Raw genomic sequence first — 24,392 nt, 5'->3', positions numbered from 1 at the left:
CGCCTCCTCCAAAGTAAGACTACAGAAACCTACCGGTATCTTGAACACCCCGTGGTGGCCGCAGCAACCGTGGTTTCCAGTTCTACTCCAGTTATCCGCCCAGCGCATCCATCAGTTTCCTCTAGAACCGGACCTTCTGGTAGCTCACGGAGGCCTCCTTCTCCACCACACCGTCCCACACTTGAAGCTTACAGCATGGCATCTGTAGTGACGTCCATCTGGAGCCGTATTGAGCATGTCTTCTTGAACAGTAGACGTCCGTCTACCAGACACTCTTATGAGAACTGTTTTAAAATGATGTATACCTGGTATATAACTCCTAAAAATTTGGCAGAGATGAACAAGATGCCAGATAGATGTTGGAAGGAACTAAGTAAACAGTGCAGTTGCTTGAAGATTGTTATAATACAACCAAACTAACTTCATCCTGTAAGAAGGTGAACTGCTATATTGTACACTAGTTAAAGCTCTTGTCTTCAGGGACAGCCCTACATAGAGCCTGTTACAGTAATCTCTAGTCTGAAGAATCATGGATCATGTGGCTGGGTTAGTAGGATCTAGAATGTGAGATAATTAGCAAATTAAGTATGTGAACGCTGACATGGCTAGCAGTAGCTCCAGTCAGATTTTCCATCAATATGGTTGGAACCAAAAGTATCTTTTCATGATCTACTAAAATAATCTTTACAGTGAAACAAACAGAATCAGCAAGTGACTCTGTTCCAGAAGATCAGTTTTCCCAACTAGCATCACGTCTGTCTTTCCAGGATGCATTTTGAGAGGAGGCTTTCTTGCCCTCATTCTGAATGTATTGACAAAAGTAGCTGTTGGTTTTTCCTATATATTAGAGACCTTGCCAGGAATATAGCTAGAATGAGTCCTGCGCTGGGTGTGGTTATATTGGTTATGTTGGAGCTATTTTTGAATTTTTATATGCTGTGTTGGCCTTTTATTTTAATTCCTCCTGAAATCTTTCCTTTTTATAATATTTGATTGTATTGTTTCGTTGTTAAATCTGTTAGTTAAAAATGTAGTAATGCACATCCTTTCCTAATTTACATAGTTAGATAATGGTGCAAAATCTTTGGCAACAAGATTCCTTCTCCTTCCCTCAGTTTGGCCATATATCCATGATAATTTGGAATTATGTCGTGTTACGTGGGAAGACTACTCTGATAAAGCAATGAGGCCCTTTTGCATTAGAATCCTGTGATTTTCTCAGATCTCATTCCTTGTGTTGTGTTTTTTGGCCTGCTGATGCTTATAAATTGACTACAGATTGTTATCTCTAGGTTCAGATAATGCTTAATAATCTTGAGGTCTCAGCCAGAAAACTTCTTGGATTTGAGCAGGCTTAAATGTTTTCCAGCAAAACACATATATTGTCTGAACTATTTACGGTACAGGAGGGTTTTTTTAAAAGACAAAATGTTTGACCCCTTTGTTTGGCCATCTGTGAAAACAAAGTTATTTTCATTTGTCTATATGTCTACATGAGTGGCTCATTAAAGCTTCCTCGGGAGGTGGTGGGCTCTCCTTCCTTGGAGGTTTTTAAACAGATGGCCATCTGACATCAATGAAGACCCTGTGAATTTAGGGAGGAAGTGTTTGTGAGTTTTCTGCATTGTGCAGGGGGTTGGACGATGACCCTAGAGGTCCCTTCCAACTCTATGATTCTATGAAAGTAAACTCTAAGGAGGAGGTTATTGATTCTTATTGATCCTATTCACAAACTAGTAGTAGTATTCTTTATAATAGGAAGAAAGAGTATTTCTCCTTGATGATCTGTGGGTTTAGAAATCATGACCACAATCCTTAACCACCTGCTGGAGGTGGACCTGAGATGAAGAATTCCCACCAGAGATCTTTATTTATTTATTTATTTATTTATTTATGATTTGTATCCCGCCCTTCCCACAAGTGGCTCAGGGCGGCTCCCAACAATTAGTCAGACATAAAATTAAACAAATATTTGAATATATAAACAATTAAAACATTTAGAACAGTTAAAACCTTAAAACCATTAAACATTCCAAAACTATGAACAGGAGTTTGGCAAGCTACATTGAGTTTCTCGTCTCAGCTAGGTGTAAGCTAGCCGGAAGAGGGTCGTCTTACAGGCCCAGCGGAACTGAACAAGGTCCCGCAGGGCCCTCACCTCCTCCGGCAGCTGATTCCACCATGTAGGGGCCATAACAGAGAAGGCCCTGTCTCTAGTGGTTTTTAAGCGGGCTTCTTTTAGCCCAGAGATAGCGAGAAGATTTTGGGTTCCCGATCTCAGCACTCTCTGGGGAACATGTGGGGAGAGACGGTCCTTCAGGTAGGCAGGTCCCATGCCATATAGGGCTTTAAAGGTAATGGCCAGCACCTTGTACCGAACTCGGTACATCACTGGAAGCCAGTGCAGGGTCCGAAGACCCGGCCGAATGTGTCCCCACTTTGGGAGACCCAATAACAGCCGGGCCGCGGCATTCTGCACCAGCTGCAGTTTCCGAGTTCGGGACAGGGGCATCCCCATGTAGAGGGCATTGCAGTAGTCCAACCTCGAGGTGACCGTAGCATGGATCACTGTTGCTAGGTCGTCGCGCTCCAGGAAGGGGGCCAACTGCTTTGCCCGCCTAAGATGAAAAAACGCGGACTTGCCAGTGGCTGCTATCTGAGCCTCCATCTTTAGAGAAGGCTCCAATAGTACCCCCAGGCTCTTGACCCTGTTCGCCGCCGTCAGCGGCGCACCGTCAAAAACTGGTAGGGGGATTCCCCCCCCCCCCCGGTCCCCGACGACCCAAGCAAAGGACCTCTGTCTTCGCAGGATTTAGTCTCAGTCCGCTCAGTCTGAGCCACTCAGCCACGGCCTGTAGTGCCCGATCCAGATTTTCCGGGGCGCAGACCAGTTGGCCGTCCATCAGCAGATAGAGCTGGGTGTCATCAGCATACTGGTGACACCCCAGCCCATACCTTCGGGCAATCTGGGCAAGGGGTCGCATATAGATGTTAAATAACATCGGGGAGAGAACCGCCCCTTGGGGCACACCACAATCGAGTGTGCACCTCCGGGATAGCTCCCCCCCAATCGCGACCCTTTGTCCCCGACCATCAAGGAAAGAGAAAAGCCACTGTAAAGCCAACCCCTGAATCCCTGCGTCGGCAAGGCGGCACGTCAGTAGCCGATGGTCGACCGTATCGAACGCAGCCAATAGGTCCAACAGCATCAGCACCACCGAGCCACCCCGATCCAGATGCCGTGAAGGTCATCTACCAGGGCAACCAACACCGTCTCCGTCCCATGACCCGGGCGAAAGCCGGACTGAAATGGGTCAAGGACGGAAGCGTCCTCCAGGAAGGTCTGTAACTATCACCACTGCCCTCTCAATAAGTTTGCCCAGAAAGGGCAAATTTGAGACAGGCCGATAATGTGCCAATTGGGCCGGGTCTAAAGATGTTTTTTTTAGGAGGGGACGGACCACTGCCTCTTTGAGCGGTGTTGGAAAATGCCCTTCCGTCAGGGATCTATTTATGATATCCCGTACAGGATATCTAAGGTCCCTCTGGCAGGATTTAATAAGCCAGGAGGGGCATGGGTCCAATTTACAAGTTGTTGGGCGAGCAGATAAGAGAATGACTATTATATTAATGACTATTTTTTTTAAATTCATGCATGCATGAATACATAAACACATGCTAGGAATATACATGTTTTAATTTTTAGGGTTTTTGATTAAAAACTTGATTTTGTTTCATTACTTTAAATTAAATTATTATTTGTTATTAAATTAGTTATTTTTGCTTTTGTTTCTCTTGGTTTCACTGAGACATGCATTTAATGCCTGCCACTGTTTCCCCATCCAACTTGGGTAAAATTCTCAGAGATTGTTTTGTGTTGTCACTCTTCCAATAGAGGGCTCTTCCAATATAGGGCGCAGCTGGAAAAAAGTATATTATTCAAAGGGTGCACTTTTGTGTGCTAAAGCGCACTTCATCAGACAATAGTAGGGGATGGAATTAGCAGTCCTACATATATAGAGAACCGGCAATGAATTAGTATGCAAAATAGCGGAAATGTTTTTAGCAGATTAAAAGAAGGACACACTGGAGTCCGGTAATCGTTGGTTTGGATTGACTGGGCAGAAAAAAACAGCAAAGGCAATAAACATCAGAAATGGAGATTGATGTCTAAATAGTGAAGAGTAATAAATTAGAGGCTGCTGTAATGTTCCATTGGTCTCCTCAGCCTGGATCTAGAAACTGTGTCAAAAGCTGCTTTTAGATGTACAAATACGGTATAGAGCAGGAGCGTTGAAATCATGTTTTGAGGGCTGGATCTTGACCTTGTTGAGCCAAGCCATGTGTGTCATAAAATGTAATGCCAGGTAGGAGAGATATAAACTTTACAAAGGACGCAGACAAACACACATCAGCCTAATCTACCTCACTGGCTTGATGAGCCTCACCCAACAAGGAAGAGAGGCTTGGCTTAGTAGTTCTGCTATGCAATTGAGAGAGCCTGGCAAAGCTAGCTCTCCTTCCTCCACTTCCTCCTGAAGATAAGAGCTTTGCTCTATAGCTTCTGTGCAGTTGAGCAAGCCTGGCAAAGCAAGTTGCAGAAGGAAGCAAGAGAGGGAGAAGGAAGCAGACAACAGTGAGTTGCTCATGGGCCTGATAGGAGCCGTGATAGGGCTGCATGTTCGACACCCCTGGCATAGAGTAATGTTTGTCCTCCAACTTCATATTTTTTGATATGATGAGCCAGCTCGAGGTTGACTCAGCCTTCCATCCTTCCAAGGTTGGTAAAATGAGTACCCAGCTCGCTGGGGGGAAAGTGTAGATGACTGGGGAAAGCAATGGCAAACCACCCCGTAAAAAAGTCCGCCATGAAAACATTGTGAAAGCAACGTCACCCCAGAGTCAGAAACGACTGGTGCTTGCATAGGGGACCTTTCTTTTCCTTGTAATGTCAAACTGTGATCTAACGTAGACCTACTAGTTCTAAAGCCTACTTGCTGTTCCACTAAAATATCTTACTGCTCTAACCAACCCAAGAATTTTTAAGCAAATGTTTACTATATAACTTGCTTATAGTGCTTAGAAGACTGGTTGTTTTGTGATTTGATTGATCCTCTTTCTTACCCAGACAACACAATCACTGGACCTAACAGCATTAGCTACACCATCTCAGGCTCATTCATTTGCTCATCTTCCAACATTACATATGCCATTAAATGCCAACAATACACTTCAGTTCTCTACATAGGACAAACAGGACAAACCCTATGTCAAAGGATAAATTGAAACAAATCTGACATTAGGAATTACAAAACTGAGAAACCTGTAGCAGAATACTTCAGTCTTCCAGGACATTCAATGGGTGATCTCAAAGTATGTTTTATTGCAAAGGAACTTCAAGAACAGAATGGAAAGGGAAATTGCTGAATAACAAGTTATTATTAAACTTTGAACAAAACACCTCCCCAGGACTGGGGAGGGATATTTTTTTATCTCATTACATGTGCTAAACCCATTCTCACCAAGTAGAGCTATACGTCCACTGTATTCTAATGTATTTCTCTTTTAGAATAGTGTGTCAGAATAATGTCTGATATTATGCAATATAATAGTAGAAATCTCTCTGACAGAACTACTCTTAGAAAAGGATGATGTTAGTTCAACCCATACTTCAAAGATATATCCACTGTATTCTAATGTATTTTGTATTAGTATTTGAACATAGATTCTAGCTTCATTCAACAGAAAAATGTTATTTTAACCCATGCTTTAGAGAAGACCAATGGAACATTACAACACTCTAATTTATTACTCTTCACAATTAAGAATAGACACCAGTCTTGAATTCTGATTTATTGCCTTTTCTGTTTTTTCCACTCAGTCAATACAAACTAACAATTACCAGACCCCAACTTGTTATTATTTTAATGTGCTAAAAACATTGCATTACATTGCAATATAATTTACTGCCCATTCTCTGTGTAGGACTGCTAATTCTGTCCCATACTACTGTCTGATGAAGTGTGCTTTTAGCAAATGAAAGCTTACATTCTCAATAAAACTTTTGGTCTTAAAGGTTCTTTTGGATTTTAACTTTGTTCTAGCCTCTCTAGAAGTTAATCTTTCTAGTTTCGTTTTTGTTTTGCCCTTCTTATTGACATTGGCAGCATTATTTCTTGCCCTTCAATTATCCTATTTCCTTTGCAATAATTATCTCTGTCCCTTCTCCTTTTCACTGTAATTACACTCATTTGACTCATAGTAACCTTGGATCCAAGGAACTCCATGGCACAGAGTGGTAAAGCTGCAGTACTGCAGTCCGAACTCTCTGCTTACCACCTCTCTGCTTACGACCTGGTGGAAGCTGGGAAGCTGGAAGATAGCTGGCTCCAGGTTGACTCAGCCTTCCATCTTTCTGAGGTCGGTAAAATAAGTAACCAGCTTGCTGGCGGGGGGGGGGGGGGGAGTGTAGATGACTGGGGAAGGTAGTGGCAAACCACCCTGTAAAAAGTCTGCCGTGAAAACGTCGTGCTGTGATGTCACCACAGAGTCAGAAACGACTGGTGCTTGCACAGGACCTTTACCTTAACCTTGGATCCAGGCCTGTGCAAGAGTGTATTGACAATTTTCTTGAGAATTGCTAGGCATCCTTTATATACTGCTTCATATATAATATAATAATAAGTGTATGAAAATATATGCGAAAGTATTAGCATTGCAGAGAAAAACACAAAGCAATCTTGAACACCATCGGTCCATCATTGCACATATTATGTTATTTAATTGTGTATTATTAGGTTTATAAGTGTAATTATACTACAGTTATAGTTGTTCCATTATATGATGTTTGGAGTTTATTTAATCTTACATTAGAATGTTTTATTTGCCTTATGATATGTAGGTAATTTATTGTGTGGTTAATTATAAACTTGTATCACTTTTAGACATTTGACATAATGCAGTTTAGTGAGTCATTTTATTTTTCAGTTACTCTCTCCTATAAACACAAATTATATGTTTTGTAGAATTTGGAAGCTGATTTGACAGATGCAAGAGTGCAAATGGAAATCTTTCACAGTAGATGCAATGATTTGGCAGCACAACTGGGAATTAAACAGACTGAATTAACACAAAAGGATTTAGATGTAGCCAGAGCCAGGTATGTATGCCACAGTTTTCTAAAGCATTTATGAATATGCTCATTCAAGTGAATATGGTAAATGTCCATTGTTGGGATTTCTGGAAAAATTCATTGTAATGCTAGTCTGCTTTGCACACTATGGAGAAAGTTTAGAATGTCTCCTGTTTATGCAGACTATCTTGGTGCCTTTTGGCTTCTATTACAGACATTATTTAAAAAATGCACATCTTTAATTAGCATTGGGTCAGAGAGTTCTTAGTCTCCACTGAAAGTCACAAAACATCAATATGATTACTAACATAAGCAATTAATTTGAGAGGCTAAATGCCTGAAACTGACAAAAGTTTGAAGCCTAACTTTCACTTTTTAATTAGAGTCAAGTCTGACAGGTCAGCAGGAGCCTGCTGCTGAAGGTTTATAATGTTGTGATTTCAGCTTTTATCTGAGGTTTTTCACATTTAAAGTTGGATCATGAGGATTAATATTGCATGTATGAAATGTGAAGGAAAAAGCTAGCCTGAACCACTTGAACCATGTAAGCTTTTGATATAGGGCAATCCTATGGTCCTGCTAAGATGACTGCCATTATAATGGAACTTACCCTGGGGTAACCATTTGTTACCCTATGTTTTTCTAGCGGTAACATCAAAAGCACAAGTAAGAGCAATAGGAAAAAGGCAACATAGTCATGATTTCTCTAGCAGTTCCTGTATACCTGTGCATACCTGTACACAGGCCTCAGATTCAGTGGGAGCTCACAGGAGCAGAGCTCCTGAACCTTTCTGAGAGTTCCACTTCCTCCTGAGAGTTCCACCTCCTTGTTCATTGAATAGTATTGCAGCTGCATAACAATCCCTGGATGAGCTCCACCACCTATTTTTGTACAATACGAGCCCTGCCTGTACACATGCTTTTCCTAGCAATACCTGTACACTCTTCAATCACAATATTGCTGCTGAGAACACCGCTGCGTTAATGTGGAAAGAACTGATCTACATCCATCAGCAATACAGATGTTATGATGAATGAACTGTTTAACTTCAGCCACATGCTTTCTGACACACATGGCACAAGTATACAGAAAAAGGTGCCCACAGTTCTTCCAATTAGTGCAGAAATCACTTTAGATATACTTTCACAGTTCCAAACAGTGGAAGGATTCTTTGTAATGTGATCCCTTGTTGCATAGCAGATAGACTGCCATTCCAGCTTTACATCAGTGAGATGTATAACCCATTCGCAAGGTGGAAGCCAGCCAGTGGAACCGAGAGGATATAAGCTCCTGAGGAGAAGAGTTCAGGTCTAGTTGTGGAACTGAGGCATTTTCATAGATAGCGCCAGTACCTCACGATGTGTCTGTATGCTGTGAGGAGAATCAGGTTTTGTTTTGTTTTTCAATGGAAAGGGAAATGAACCATTTAGACAAGAAAAAATAGAGCTTATAACAGTATGTTCCAAAGAAACAATGCTATGAAATTTCCCTTAGTTCATAGTGAAAGGATATTTCATTGCCAATCAGGCAAAGAGACTTGAGTCCCACAAATGTGATATAGAAATGTACTCTCAAAGTTAACCTTATTTTTTTTTAGAAGTTCACTGCAAACCAATTTCAGATGGCTCAGTTCTACAGTAAGAATTGTGAAGTGGTAATTTTCTGAAATGGAAAATTTTCCAGGAGAGTCAGTTTGGTGTAGTGGTTAAGTGTGCGGACTCTTATCTGGGAGAACCGAGTTTGATTCCCCACTCCTCCACTTGCAGCTGCTGGAATGGCCTTGGGTCAACCATAGCTCTGGCAGAGGTTGTCCTTGACAGGGCAGCTGCTGTGAGAGCCCTCTCCAGTCCCAACCACCTCACAGGGTGTCTGTTGTGGGGGAGAAAGGTAAAGGAGATTGTGAGCCGCTCTGAGACTCTTCGGAGTGGAGGGCGGGATATAAATCCAATATCTTCTTCTTCAGTGCTTAATATTTCTGTAGAAATTTTTCAATTTATAAAAACTGGTTGTTTCATAAAAATCAATAACAATGAAATAATGGCATTGCCAGTGCAATAATAGGCAAGCTTTGCATTGCATTGAAATTAATGTTTTTGTGTGATTATCCCTAGGAAATGTGTGAAAGAGAAGATGCATATTTTATTGATTTGTAAATGGAGGGTGGGAGGGAATAAAATCAGTACTGCCTCTTACATGGTGAAGAGGTATTGTAACCAGCAGTCTGATAAGAAATGCAAGTCATGCTACAAAAAAAGACAGTGAAACTGAAATTAACATGATGAGTTCTAAAATTTTATTTACTGAGTATGTCAAAAGAATCATGTTAATTCAGATAACACTCCTTAGGACATCAGAAAGTTTTCCAACTCAGACTTTTCTGGAAGTCCTTGTCACTGCTTACAGCTCCACAGAGCAACATCTTGACTATGTAGCCAGAGAAGCTCATAGTAGGGTCATTGTGGTTTCTCAGAGGCCTCATTCGTGACTGTTATCCCCCCCCCCCGGGCATTATAACAAAAAAAAAGCCCGGGATTTTTCGTGCTCGGTACCTGTGGGCATGTGCAGGCGTCCCAGTACGCATGCTCACCGAAGCCAGCGCGAGGATCCCGCCAGTTCCTTTTTGACCGCCGCATTGATAGGATCTCCTTTTGACTGCTCCGGTCGGTGCCTGGTAATCTGTTGGATTTTTCCCTGTTATTGCCTGTTTGTTGTTTTTCCTAGTTAGTAGTTAAGTGTTATAGTTAGTTGTTGTTGTTTAAAAAAAAAAGATTTTGTGTTGGACTTTGCCCTTCAGGGCTTTATTCCCCCTCCCCCCCATTCCTTCAGAAACTGTTCTGTGAGGGTTCCGGTGCCTATGGAAAGGCGTTGGGCGTTTTTCAAATGTTGCCTCAGCTGTGGTAGCAAGATTTCACCCCCTGACAGTCACTCCCTCTGCTTATTGTGTCTGGGTGAGATTCATGCTCGCATTGCTCGAGTTTCTCGAAGCAAACCTGCAAAAACCGGGTGGCAAGGCTATTGGCGGCACTTTTAGAATCGGCTCTTCTTCCGCCGAAAATGGCAACGGGCCCATCGGTATCGATGGGAGAAGCTACCCAGGCCCCGACGGTTGCATCGGTCGATCCATCGTCGCCAGTGCAGACTAGCATGCAGACCGAGTGAGGCCGACCCACAGAATGACCTTCTGAAGGGTTAGTGGTGACTCCGGCCAAGAAACGTCGGGACGATTCAGGGACCCGATCGTCCCTCCCGAAGAAGTCTAAATCGAAGGAGAAGCGGAAGAAGGACAGACTTTACCGCACTCCTTCTTGTGATGCTTAGTTGGAGTTGATGTCGACTCAAGCTGCTCCACCCCGGAAGATCCTGGCGTCTCCACGTCCACGGAGTCCTTTGGTGTCAAGAAGCAGAGGCTCGCAGCCAATCCATCTGTCGGGATCTGAGCAGGAGATAGACCTGACCCAGCACACCCATTCTTCTAGATTGGGGTCACATCATCGGAGCGACAGTGGTTCGGTATTGAACGTTGAGGCTTTGGCGCCGAACAAACCCTTGGCACCACTTCAACCGACTAGGGGACGAAGAGAGCTTGAGCCGACCCCTGTGGTTCGACGTTTCCCGCCACCTCCATTGTGGGATCAACGTCAGTGGCCTTGTTCCTATGGGTATCCGTATCCACTGTCATATCAGTGGTACCCTCCACGTGACTTTCCAGAATGGGATCAGCGGTCGGAAGCCTTGCACTTCTCGAGGGTTTCACATCACTCCACGCATCGTGCATTGGCGTTGATTCCTACTGAGAGACGCAGAGAACGGTTGGAGGAAGTGCAGGCTAGCCAGTTGCTATCACTCCGGTCACCCGAACGTGTTTCAACCCCGCTACTTTCTGAGGATTTGGTGAGAAGAGATTCCTCGTCATCGGACTTTGAGGTTGGTACCAATGATCTGGACAGGGCAGTGGAACCTTCTCCAGTGTCGCATATTGCTGAGGACCTTCCCATATCTCCATTGGAAGATCTGAAGTCTTATGGGGACCTGGTGAAGCGGATGGCACACTCTCTCTCCCTCACAGTGGTTCAACCGCAGCCAGTCGTCGATGACACTGTCTTCGATATAATGCAGAGAGGCACATCGACGGCTGTGGCCCTTTCAGTGACCAAAATTATCTTTCAGGCGGTGAAGGAGCCCTGGGCGAAGCCGGCGTCTACCCCAATCTCTACACAAAGACTAGACCATACGTATCGTGTTCAGGAGGCTAGTGCTGAGTTTTTGTTCTCCCACCCCAAAGCCAACTCGGTGGGGGACTCCTCATCCTCAAAGGCTCACAAGACACATTCTTCTCCACCTGACAAGGTGGGCAAGAAAATAGACAATGTGGGCAGACGGTTTTATTCTGCTGGAGCATTGGGAGTGAAGATCTCAAATTACGCCTTGTGCATGGCTCGCTACCAATACTCCATCTGGGAGCAGCTCACACCGCTGTCTTCCTTGAGTGAGGAAAAGCGATCTTCATTCAAGAAGCTGCAAAAAGAGGGCTTTGCTGTGGTCAAGCAACAACTGGCTGCAGCAAAGCATATGGTGGATGTATCTGCTAAGACCCTCACCTCCGCCATCTCCCTGCGTCGTCACTCTTGGCTACGGTCTACAGCTCTTCAACCTGACATCAGGGCTCACGCTGAAGACCTTCCTTTCGAGGGTGAAGGTCTTTTTAGTTCCACCATTGACAGTGTCCTTCAAGAGATGGACAAAAGCATAAAGACCTCAAGGAACCTTGGTGTCCCGGTGTCCTCTAGCCTAATCAAGGAACCTTGGTGTCCTGGTGTCCCCTAAGCCTAATCAATGGCATAAATCTTGGCCCAAGAAGCCCTACCAGAAGTTCTCCCTGACCAGCCCTGGAGACCTTGCTCTTCGCAGGCGGAGAGTAGGTCTCCCTATAGGAGAGATAACAGAAACAGGTTTGCTTCAGCATCTACAACCACTGGCAAATCTAAGGGTGCTCACCCACAGAAGCAGGGCCTTTGACTTTTCTGTAGCACACATTGCTGCTCCTCCATCACATACCCGCCTCCATCAGTATCTTCCGGCTTGGGAGTCCATCTCCACAGACAGGTAGGCTCTTTCCATCATAGCAGAAGGGTACATGATAGATTTTGTTCAGGTTCCGACTCAGTCAGTGGTGATCACCACACCTCCTTCCCCCCCTCTGTTAGAGGAAGTTCGCAACCTCTTGCAGAAACAATCCATAGAACCGGTTCCAGTAACAGCCAGAATGGGGGGATTCTATTCTCGTTATTTCCTGGTCCCCAAGTGGGATGGGGGATTGAGACCAATTAAGGACCTTCGAAATCTGAACAAGTTTATCGTGTACCAGAAATTCAGGATGCCTACATTGCAGACGATTCTTCCCGTCATCAACCAAGGGGACTGGATGGCAACCCTGGATCTGAAGGATGCCTACTTTCATGTCAGTATCCATCCAGCTTACAGGCATTTCCTCAGGTTTGTGGTAGGCTCCAACCATTTCCAGTTCAAAGCCCTTCCATTTGGCCTGTGTACTGCACCGCGGGTGTTTACCAAGATGATGAGTGTGGTAGCTACACATCTTCGGCTGCAAGGCATAGTCGTTTTTCCGTATATAGACAATTGGCTCCTCGTGGCAGATTCGGAAGAGCATCTATCCAGTCACATTGCAACTACTCTTCGTCTTCTTCACACCTTAGGTCTGCAGGTCAACATGTAGAAGTCCCATCTGACTGTTCAGTTTATCGGGGCTTTGCTGTACACACTTCATCGTGCTTTTCTGCCTCAGCAAAGAGCATCGGACATCATCGCTTTCATTTGCAAAGTCGGAAATGGGGCACGGTGCAGCAGCTGCAGCGGATGCTGGGGTTGATGCCGGTGACTACCAGTGTGCTTCTGTTCATGAAACTGTACATGAGAGGGCTTCAACTCTGGTTACTCAGAAAGTTTTGAGCGTTACATGACTCACCTCGAAAGAGGTTCATGCTTCCTTCAGACCCTGAAATGGTGGAAATCCAAGGACAACATCTGTCAGGGAGCTCCCTTCCATCTGCCTGTAATGACAGTCACGATCATCACAGATGTGTCCTCTGTTCTGCACCAGGGGAGGGTCGGATCCAGCGTCCTTGGGAGACGGTCTAATGTTCCCATGGAAGGGTTGGTTTCTGTACCTATTTCCGTCTTTTCTGTTGCTGACAAAAGTGGTCAACAAAATAGCAAGGGAAAAGCCAAGGTGCATACTAATCATGCTGTGGTGGCCTCGGCAGAACTGGTTCCCTCATCTGAAGCTGACGGCGTGGCTCATCGACCCTGTAAATTCTCAAGCAGAGTCCAGCACGTCTTCTTAAATAGTAGAAAGTTATCTACTCGTGTCTCTTATCTCAGGAAATGGAAGAAGTTTCTTCAGTTTTTGGCTGATCCTGCATTCTCACCCCAGCGGGTGGGCCTACCAGTTATTTTTGACTTTCTGTTGTCCTTGGTGGATGCTGGACTTTCCTTTTCTTCTATTAAAGTTTATTTATCAGCAGTATCATCATACCATGAGCCTGTTGAGGGGCATTCAGTTTTTGCTCATTCAAAGCATTTTTTTGCTTCATTCAAAGCATTTCCTGAAGGGATTGGTTAGATTGCATCCTCCATCTAGATCACCTCCACAGTTGTGGGATCTGCCATTAGTGTGGACAGGTTGACTTGGCATCCCTTTGAACCAATGACAACCTGTTCTCTACAGCTTCTATCCTGGAAGACTGCATTTTTGGAGGCAATCACTTTGGCACGTCGTGTAGGGGAGCTCATGGTGATGCGTTGTGACCACCCTTATTTAGTTTTTCATGAGTCTGGAGTGTCGTTGGCTCCCTAAGGTGGTTTCACAGTTTCACCTTAAGTTGGACATTTGGTTACCCATGTTTTATCTCACGCCTTTATCTGACGTTCCTCGGACGAGGAACATCGGTGGCACGCTTTAGATGTTAAGCGTGTGTTGCTTTTTTACTTGAGTCATTCAAAGAGTTTTCGTCAGGATCAGCATCTTTTTGTTTCTTACGCTGCTCCTAAACTGGGTTCAAAAATTTCATCTCAGCTGCTTTCGAAGTGGCTTACTGAGACTATTAAACTGTGCTACTTGCTGGCCAAGAAGCTGTTGCCTGGACCCATTTGTGGACACTCTATTAGAGTGATGGAGACATTGGTGGCGTTCCTGAAGGGTGTTTCCTTGATGGATGTGTGCAAAGCCGCCACTTGGTCCTCTCCACATGCTTTCATGATGCTTTCGACGTGCATGCTCAGCAGAAGACTCGTCTGGGAGCTGTGGTGCTGCAAGCTGTCTCTTCTGGTTGACCGTCTTCCTGCCTCCAGGTATGTCTGGCTTGCTAATCTCCCATGAGTGTGAAGCACAGAGATCATGAAGAAGATAGATAGGTTGCTTACGTAACTGTAGATCTTCGAGTGGTCATCTGTGCATTCACACTACCCTCCCTCTTTACCCACTGCTGACGGTCTCCCTATGTTAGGGGCTTCCAGCGGTCAAGAAGGAACTGGTGGGATCCTCACGCTTGCTCTGATGAGCATGCGTACTGGGACGCCTGCGCATGCCCACTGGTGCCGAGTGCGAAAAATCCCGGGCTTTTTCGGTATTAATTCGGGGGATCGACGCAGGCGCTGTATCCCATGAGTGTGATTGCACAGATGACCACTCAAAGATCTACAGTTACAGGTAAACAACCTGTCTTTCTCTACCCCATATTTTTAAATAAAATCTCAAATACTATGCTATCCATAACTATGAGATTCAGTGGATTTTTTTCTTGTGTATGTATGCGGCAGGAGCAAGGTGTGTGGGGTGGATTTTCCACACTAAGAGTGTATATGCACATGTATATATCTTCCTCTTGTTTTCTTATCTCTTCTGGTTCCTCTCATGTTTACTTTCATTTCTTGTAGATTCTGGTGAGTAGCCATGTGAGTCCAGTGGCACCTTTAAGACCAACAGCTTAATTCTGGGGATAAATTTTCATGTGTGTGCACCAGTGTTCCCTCTAAGCTGAGTTAGCGTGAGCAAGCTCACAGATTTTTAGGCTCAGCTCACACATTTTTATCTCTGCTCAGGAAAAGTGGCCCCAGAGCACCCTAATTGATGCAGTAGCTCACAACTTTTAATGCCAATAGCTCACAAAGTAGAATTTTTGCTCACAAGACTCTGCAGCTTAGAAGGAACATTGGTGTGCACACTGGTATTTGATGATGTGTGCATGCACACAAAAGCTTATACCCAGAATTAAACTTCTTGGTGTTAAAGGTGCCACTGGACTCAAACATTGTTTTATTTCTTGTAGTAAGGGTTCCCCCACTTTTGGTTTGTGCTGATTGTTTCACTATGGATGTGGTGTAATAGAGTCAAGCAAACACATGCCTCTAATAAAGACAAATGGAGTCACACTGTACCCTCATGCAGCTAATCCCCTTTAAGATGCAGCTGCTGCATGGAGTTCGCAAGAGATGAGTGGAATGTGTCTGCACTTGGCCAGTCACATCAGTACCAGCACGACCTCTCTGTCTTACCATTGTCTTTAGTACATCTTAAAGTTGACTGGGTGAAATATAAACAAAATCAACAGAGAAAGAAGGTGGAGATAGTATGACAGTAAAAAGAGGAGTGTAAATGGGAGCAAGAGCACAAAGAAAGAAAGAAGAAGACATTGGATTTATATTCTGCCCTTCACTCAGAGTCTCAGAGCAGCTCACAATCTCCTTTATCTTCCTGCCCCACACCCTGTGAGGTGGGTGGAGCGGAAAGGACTCTCACAGCAGCTGCCCTTTCAAGGACAACCTCTGCCAGAGCTATGGTTGACTCAAGGCCATTCCACCTGGTGCAAGTGGAGGAATGGGGAATCAAATCTGGTTCTCCCAGATAAGAGTCCACGCACAACCACTACACCAAACACTACATCAAGATGGAAACTTGAAGAAGGCAAAGGAATGATCATCAGTTGGGATAGGGAGGAAACTAGTGAGTATCAACAAACATGTAGGCATGCAACTTGTGGAGGACCACTGTAAATAGAGGGAGGATATGGTGAAATTCCTTCCACATTAGGAGTATTCAGTACCAAAGGTTGTAGCCCTAGAGGGTAATAAGTCTCCTTGCTGGGTATCAAGAAATTTGCAAAACAAGAGCCAGTGTGGTATAGTGATTAGAATGCCAGACTAGGATCTGGTAGACTCAGGTGTGAATCCCTACTTTGAGATGGAAACTTACTGGGTGACCTTGGGCAAATCATATACTCTCGGCCAAACATACTCCAGAGGGTTGTTGTGAAGATAAAATGTAGGACAGCAGAATGATGTAAGCCGCTTTGAATCCTCATGGGGGGGGGGGGAAGGCAATGGTATAATCAAGTAAACAAATCAACTTCCTGTTGTGGAACCATTCATTGCCATAGAAATGCAGGTGACAATAGCCCTGAGTTCTAAACCATAGAGCCCCAGGCGCCCAAGATAAGAAGAGAGCTTCCTGACCACAAGAACAGAAAGGGAATCTGCTGGGAAGGAGACAGAAAATAAAACTTTGGCAGTAGTTAAGGAAGGAAGCCATTTTTTAAAGACACCAGAAAGAGGAAGGGGCTATTACAGCCCAGGAGACCAGCTATGAGCTCATAGTCCTGAGAAAGCAAGGGATGATATCTGAACAGTGAAATCAAGATGAATGGAAAACATTTGGATAGCCTATCTGTTATTATATCTTAAAGTATTGTGCCAGAGAAAGAGGAACTACATTTATTCCAGTTTCTTTGACTGTTGCTCATTTTGTAGTATTTGCCTGTGCAGGATATACATTTCATTTACTTATTAAACTTCTTTTCATTTTAAATATGTCACTCTTATCTTCATAAACTACATGAAGCCCAGTACAGTTCACTCTTGCAGGAGCATAAGTGGCACAGCTGTTAAGTCCTATTCACTTAGAGAACTCATACAACAGAGATTAGCAATTTGGAAGCTCATAATTGCTATTTAAGAGACTAAATACAAGAGGAGCCTGGCCCCAGATTCTTAGGCTCCCAGAATCATTGTGGTTGTGGTGTTAATATGCCCTGAGAAAATTGGGGAGTGGAGGAAGAGGACCCTTGGGGGTCTAGCTGTTGGGAGACCAGAGCTGGATGAGTAACTTTTTCATTCTCTGTAGTGCAAAAACAGGCCCTGTTGAGGCTTGTCTCAAAACAGAGCAACAACATAGAACAAGGAGTTCTTCTAGCTTTCCCTACCCCTGCATCTCTATGCTGAGTACTGCTTCATTACTATCTGCCCTGTACTCCTGTGCAAGAATACCTTGCTTTCCCAATAGTCACTGCTGCTTCTGAGGGTCTCACTTGAGTGCAGATCGCTGGTAGTGGGAATAGTTTCATACCTCTTGAATGTCTCAGTGCCTGTGGAGAGACAAGATGGGGTGGTAAAGAATGATTAACTATAGCTAGTGCCTGTGGTAGATAATCCCTTTAACAGGATGTTCATATGTGAACAAGTATTGAAGAGAAATGTCATATAACCAACTGCTCAAGATTCGAGGAGATAAAATTGAATTAAAATCTTCGGAAGAGCTAGACAATAAATATGATTGGTTTCAAATGCAACAAATTAAAAGCTTGTTGGAAAATGATATAAAATTGGAAGGAATTAGACGAGAACAAACAGAATTGGAAAGGGTCCTGCTTGGTGATAATGAAAAATTGATATCAAAAGTATATAAGTTATTATTGAAATGGTCTACAGAAGAAGAAGTAGTAAAATCTCAAATGGTCAAATGGGCAATCAATGTGAATAGAGAAATACAAATGGATGCATGGGAATACCTTTGGAAGAACTCAATGAAGATATCAACTTGTCAGAGCATAAAAGAAAATTGTTTTAAGATGATGTACAGGTGGTATATGACCCCGAAAAAATTGGCTAAGATGAGCAAGAAAATGTCGGATAGATGTTGGAAGTGTAAAAAACATGAAGGTTCTTTCTTCCATATGTGGTGGACATGTGAAAAAGTGAAAGAGTATTGGAAGATGATACAACAAGAAATCTCCAAAATATTGGGTTACGACTTTAAGAAAATTGCAGAGACATTTTTGCTCGGATTACAATTAGAAAAATATCCAAAGGAAGATAGGACTCTAATTTGGTACCTGCTATCAGCTGCTAGGACATTGTATGCGCAGCTTTGGAAGCAAGAAAAAATACCGGATAAATGGGATTGGACTATGAAAGTTCTATCGTGGAGTGAAATGGATAAATTAACTAGAACATTAAGAGACTATGATTTGGAGATATTTAAAAAAGAGTGGAGGAAGTTTAAAGAATACATAGAGAAAGAGTCGAATGTAAGAAGACATTGGACAATTTTTTAGTAATAATGGGGGGAAAAAAAACCGAAGAGGCAAGAAGGGGGGGGGAAATATTTATATAACGAATTTTGATTAGTCAGATGTATCTTTAGTATTGAATTAGAATCTATAACCTCGGGGAAGTCTATATTGGAGGGAGGGGGGATTGAAAAGTCAGATGGGTTAGTATTGAAGCAACGAAGGGAAATTAAGTTCTGTAACCATATGCTATCAATAAATTGGTTAAAACACAAAGAATGATTAACTATAGCTAGTGCCTGTGGTAGATAATCCCTTTAACTGGATGTTCATATGTGAACAAGTATTGAAGATGGTTTTCCACATCTTTATATTGTGACCTAATGCACACTTAAGGTTAGCTCACTATAATTCATGAGCCATCTTTTGGAATGCATGTTATAGTCTTTCTTGGGGCACAATTGTTATATTAGCAAAGGGACTATGGCCAAAATAATTAAGGTTTCCTTAGCCAGTATTTGCAAATCCTGAAAATCCAGCTTTGAAATTCTAATCAAGACTGGAACTCTAGTTAGCATTAACTACAGATAGTGTAAAGCAAGTATAATACTGAGCCATGATTAGGACCAACATAGGAAAAAGGAAGGAATTCATATCTTGGAAAGAGGAAGGAAGAGTGTGTTCCAGAGGCTGGTTGTCTATTTTTCAGGGTTTTTTTCTTATATCTTCACTAGCTTTGTTTTGGTCATCCCTGCTGTCAGCTAAAATTTTTACAGAATTTCTGTTTAACATGTTTTTCTGCTTTTTGCTTTTATCGGTTCTCTTACAGTTGTCAATTCCACATGGATTTTGCAATATTAACTAACCATTAACATGAGGGGTTTGGAGACCAAATCCTATGAGAAAAGATTGAAAGAGCTGGGTATGTTTAGCCTGGAGAGGAGATAACTGAGAGGTGATATGATCGCCATTTTCAAGTACTTGAAGGGCTGTCATATAGAGGATAGTACAGAATTGTTTTCTGTTTGCCCCAGATGGTCAGACCAGAACCAATGGGCTGAAATTAAATCAAAAGAGTTTCCAGCTAAACGTTAGGGAGAACTTCCTGAAAGAGTGGTTGCTAAATTCTGTGAATTAGGCAGATCATGAGAAGGAGGGCAGAAAGGGTTGCATCAGTCCATAGTTTTTGTGGCCCTTTACATACCCAGGGAAATGCTGATTGCCACTTTGGGGTCAGCCAGCAGTTTTTCTCGAGGCCAGTATGGCAAGGAATCCTGGAGGTTTGTGACATTTTCCAGACATGGAGCAAGGGTCACTGGGGATGTATATGTGTGTGTGTGTGGGGGGGGGGGAGGTATTTGTGAATTTCCTGCATTGTGCAGGGGGTTAGGCTAGATGACCCTGGAGGTCCCTTCCCACTCTATGATTCTGTGTCTTCCATGGGAGAGAGGGGGAGTTTAATTTTACCTGGGTGCAGTCCATAACCAGCCACATTATGTTGGTATTTCCCTGTGGACTTACCTCATACTACCCTGGCAATATTGAATTATGTTAGGCATCACTACACTATGTTCTCTCATCCACGGATGGGGGTGCTAATCAGGATACTTTGCCTATTCCACATCATTCTTTAATTCAGATGCTACTGATGTGGCACAACTAGCCACTGGGAAATAGTATGTATACTGTACCAGGAACATATAGACCTTAGAAACACTAGTATAAATTAGGATCTACATTGTACTTGTAGACATGTGCTAAAAAATCATCAAAAATGCACACTTCTCCAGTGGTCCGGGTTGGGTTATTCCTTTACTTCTGGGATGTAGCTCCTCCTCTCTCCTCAGACGAGACCTTATCTGCGAAAAAGCTCGCAAAAGCCTCACAGCCTATTTCCAATTCTCTATTATTTTGTTTGCCCTGCGGCAATTCTGTTAATGACCGAATTATACTAAACAATTGTGCTGGGCGCGAGGTCGCAGATGCGATTCTGGACGCAAAGCGATCCTTCTTTGCAGTCCGAATGGCCATCTCATAGGTCCTCATAAATGACCTATATGATGTTCTCGTAGCTTCGTCACGAGCATGGCGCCATTGTCTCTCTAGTCGTCTTAATCGTCGCTTCATCGATCGCAGCTCTGGAGAGGTGGTTATTCCAGGTCTCCACTTGCTCATCCAACGAGTTGCCGGTGGGCCAAGGATCCCGTATAGCCATTTGAAGTCGCAACGGGTCCATCTGACTATGCGGGTGAGCCAAAATCTGCTCACCGCCTAAACGGGACAGGGGTGGCATATCCACACGGGCCTTCAGGACCTGGTGGTCAGACCATGGCACTGCCTCGGCAGCTATCTGACCCACTACTACTCTCGCCGCAAAGATCAGGTCTAGTGTGTGTCCAGCCTGATGCGTGGGCGCTGTTACATATTGGGAAAGTCCTAGTGCTGCCATGGAAAGCACTAGGTCCGTCGCACGAGTGGAAGCTGCGTCCTCAGCATGGACATTGAAGTCACCCAGGACTATAAGTCGAGGGTGCTCCAATGCCCAGCCTGCTACAGCCTTCATCAGGGACGGCAGGGCACCGGCCAGCGCGTTAGGCCGACGGTACACCAGCCAGATTGCCAAACTTTCCCCAACATCCCACACCAGACCCACACACTCCACGCCCTTGATCTCTGGCGGCGGAAGTATCCTGAAGGAGCAATCCTCCCGTATGAAAAAGGCCACCCCTCCCCCCCCCCCGCCCGCTAGTCTGGGCCTGGTGAAGGACGGAGAACCCGGGCGGGGCAACTTGGGAGAGAGCAACTGTCTCTCCCTCCCGCACCCAGGTTTCCGTCACGCAAGCCAAGTCCATGTCCTGCCTGGTGAAAAATTCTTGCAGGACTGAGGTTTTATTATTTATGGACCTGGCATTGCACATCACCAGGGACGGAGGCGAGTGTCTCCACTTGGCCCTCCCACTTGCCATCCTTGGGATGGGACACAGGCTGGAAGGGGAGCGAGCCCTCTTGTGTCTCATACTCCTTCCATTCACACTCTGCCTGCTCCCACCGCTGTACTTTCCCCTCCCCAGGAGCACTGGAATCCCCTGGCCCGACATCACTTACCGAGATGCTTAGCATCTGCTTAGCATGCAGACGGTCCCCAACACCTCTGGCTATCCAGTCAGTAGGTGATGTGCAGGTCCTCAGCTTGGAGGATGGCTGCCATTCTGAGAAGGCTATACTGACTTTGATGATCCAAAGCTCTGATTCAGTATGAGGCAGCTACCTTTGGCAAAGCTTTTTTCTGTTTTGCTGCCAGGGTTTCCTATGACAAGACCATGTGGGCATTCTCTATGGCACTTTGATCTTGGGAAACTAGATCCCAGTTCCCAGGTGGTCCCAGGATCATACCCTGGCAGCTCTGCCATACAGCGGTCATCAGGATTCATGGCATTCAGAGTCCCAGTCAGAATATTGGCTCACCAGAACTCTTGGCTGTGAGGACTACAACCTATGCGGGGAAGATTCAGCGCAAGCAGACCCTCCAAGGGGTGAGGGAATCAGCTTGCAGAGTCCTGAGTAAGGGAACCACAGAATTCAAAGGAGCCACATAGGCCATGTAATCCAACACTAGGCTTACTGCAAGCTTAGCTATAGGAAAGCCAGTGACTACCCAAGTCCATCAGACCTTGGTAGTAGAACAAATGTATTTCAATGCTGTGGCCTAAATTCTCTCTACCGAGTGCCTTCCAGTTCCTGACTTAAGTGCGTAGTGAGTAATCCAAACCTGTCAGACCCAACAACTGATCAAGTTTGGCACTGATTAGTTTACATATGACAGGTTACCCAAGGTCAGTTAACGCTGAAATCTAGTTCTGACCTAACTAGCCTGATTTTATTAGGCTTTGCAGACTTTAGAGCTCTGTTTTGGATCATCAAGACTGGTCTGATCTTTGGTCTATGAAACTAAATGGGAAAACACCAGTTAGTGCTGAAGGTCTACCCAGATTTGGTTTTGTTTTCACAGTCTCAAAACAATATTGGAAAGACTAGTCCATAGCGGTGCTCATTCTTGGATGCAGGGATCTCTCAAGATCTTTTATTTATTCCCTTCCTGGAAGTACATGGGAGTTGCTCATAGCCAGCACCAGGGACATCTGCAAGACACTGGTTATACTGGTAACAGAGCTAAGGACCCAAGCGGGTCGGTATTTTCCCTTCCTGACCAATATCCTAACTGAGGTTCCTTCTTTTTAGCAGGAAATGATAGATGTCAGCTGAACACTCCCCTCCCTACAGAAGGGGATACAAATAGATATTGCTTGGGTCAAGAATCTTCCGCTTTAGAGACAATGAGAAAGGTACAAGTGACCATTTCCAAGGTTTCAGATTCAGACTGTGGTACAAGCGCTTCCATGCTAGTGTCCTGTAGCAGTGCACTGGTGATTAAGGGTCTGTCATGCCCAGCCTCTGTACAGTTTCTGACCTTTTTGTAGGATTCAGTTCTAACAGTTAGTCAACGTTCATGTAGACTATCAGTTTCACTACCTTAGGAGCTCATGTGTTAGCTCATTCCCTCCAGGATCCCTAAGGTTTTTCCGAAGGGCCGGAGGAGGAGCAGAAGGACTTCTGGGCACAAGTGTTCTGAAGAGCTCTTCTACAAGGGAAAAGCAGAGTAAGTATATTCAGGAAGCACCGCTAACTGGAGTTCAGGCCTATTGGTGGGGAGCTGTTTAGCAACCCAGTACCAATAACAGAACAACATGCTGTGGTTCACCTGTATGGTGTTATGGTCAAAGCCTTTGTAAGCTCTCAGGGACACCAGGCCTCTTTTTTGGGCACCATTACTGTGGATCCATGGCTCCTATCGCAATGGGTGGAAAGTCATCTGTGTCTCTACAGGTAGTGTAGATGACAGGACTAGGCAGTCTCTGGCAGACAGACTTATTCGGAGAGTTCTGCTGTACTTGCAAGGATCATAGAAATAGACAATCTTCCAACAATTTGCCCGCATCTAGATAGGGCAAGCTTTTGCCCAGTAGCAGTGGTACTAGAAGATCAGCTTTTTCCCGTCTTTCTTCAATTTAGTCATTACAACATGTACTCCAGAGGGTCATCAATTGTGAAGGTGAAAGGAGCCCTGGATACCCTTTAGATAGGGAGATGGTGTTTTCAGGGTCAGCTGTGGCTGTCCTGCAGAAGAGGCTCCAATAGCTGCATAGCTGCCCTCCAAGCAGTTGATCTAGATTCTGCGCTTGGTCAGTGCTAGACTATTCTTATTTCGTCAAAACATTTGGAAAGAGATATCTCCTGGTGTTGGCTACTAAGGGCGTTTTCTTTCAGCCACTAGAATGAATTAAACATCCTGGCCAAGGTCTTTTGTTAAGTCTAGCAGCGATGTGGTTGAGCATTCACTTTTGTGTGTGTTTTTGTCTCTCTCTAATTGGATTTCTAGTATGGGTACCAGGTGGCCAGTACTGCCTGGTAGCTTCGGTCAAGCCTAACAGTAATTTATTAGGGCAGACTTCTCTTAATCTCAGAATGCCAAGATACCTGCTTTGGGCAGGAAGGTATGGTTAAATGGTTTATCATTTGTGCTTAAACCTATAAGCAGTGCCTTTTCTGCTGTTAGGGGTACTGGGAGAGGAACCCCTTTCCATAAATCACACTTGAGGAAATCATTAGAGGGTTGCCTTGGTTCAGCCTTTCCTGGTTCACTGTCCAATGTAGACCCTGAAGGTAGGAGCACTAGAATTCTAGGACTCTATGGGGTCATATTTATGGCTCCTTTAGGAGGACACACACTCACACACACTCAGACAATAATCTCATGGATGTCGCTTTGGCTTGGGGATGGTCTGAGCTGAGGGATCCCTTAATAGCTGGGATCTAGTTGATTTCTATTATGTAAGATGTG

The 24,392-nt window shown here is 44.3% G+C and overlaps 1 protein-coding gene across 1 annotated transcript in view; it reads left to right on the top strand.

Moving 5' to 3' along the window:
• CNTLN (centlein) overlaps nucleotides 1-24,392 on the top strand; it is a 380,111-nt gene that overhangs the window by 93,494 nt on the left and 262,225 nt on the right. The window contains exon 6 of the mRNA XM_060236541.1: nucleotides 7,026-7,159. Coding sequence (XP_060092524.1) covers nucleotides 7,026-7,159 — 134 coding nt within the window. The remainder of the gene's footprint in view (nucleotides 1-7,025; nucleotides 7,160-24,392) is intronic.

Source organism: Heteronotia binoei, chromosome 4 (genome assembly GCF_032191835.1).
Source record: "Heteronotia binoei isolate CCM8104 ecotype False Entrance Well chromosome 4, APGP_CSIRO_Hbin_v1, whole genome shotgun sequence".
Taxonomy (NCBI): Eukaryota; Metazoa; Chordata; class Lepidosauria; order Squamata; family Gekkonidae; genus Heteronotia; species Heteronotia binoei.
Note: the sequence above shows the minus strand (reverse complement) of the source record. Positions and strands in the feature narration are given on the sequence as shown.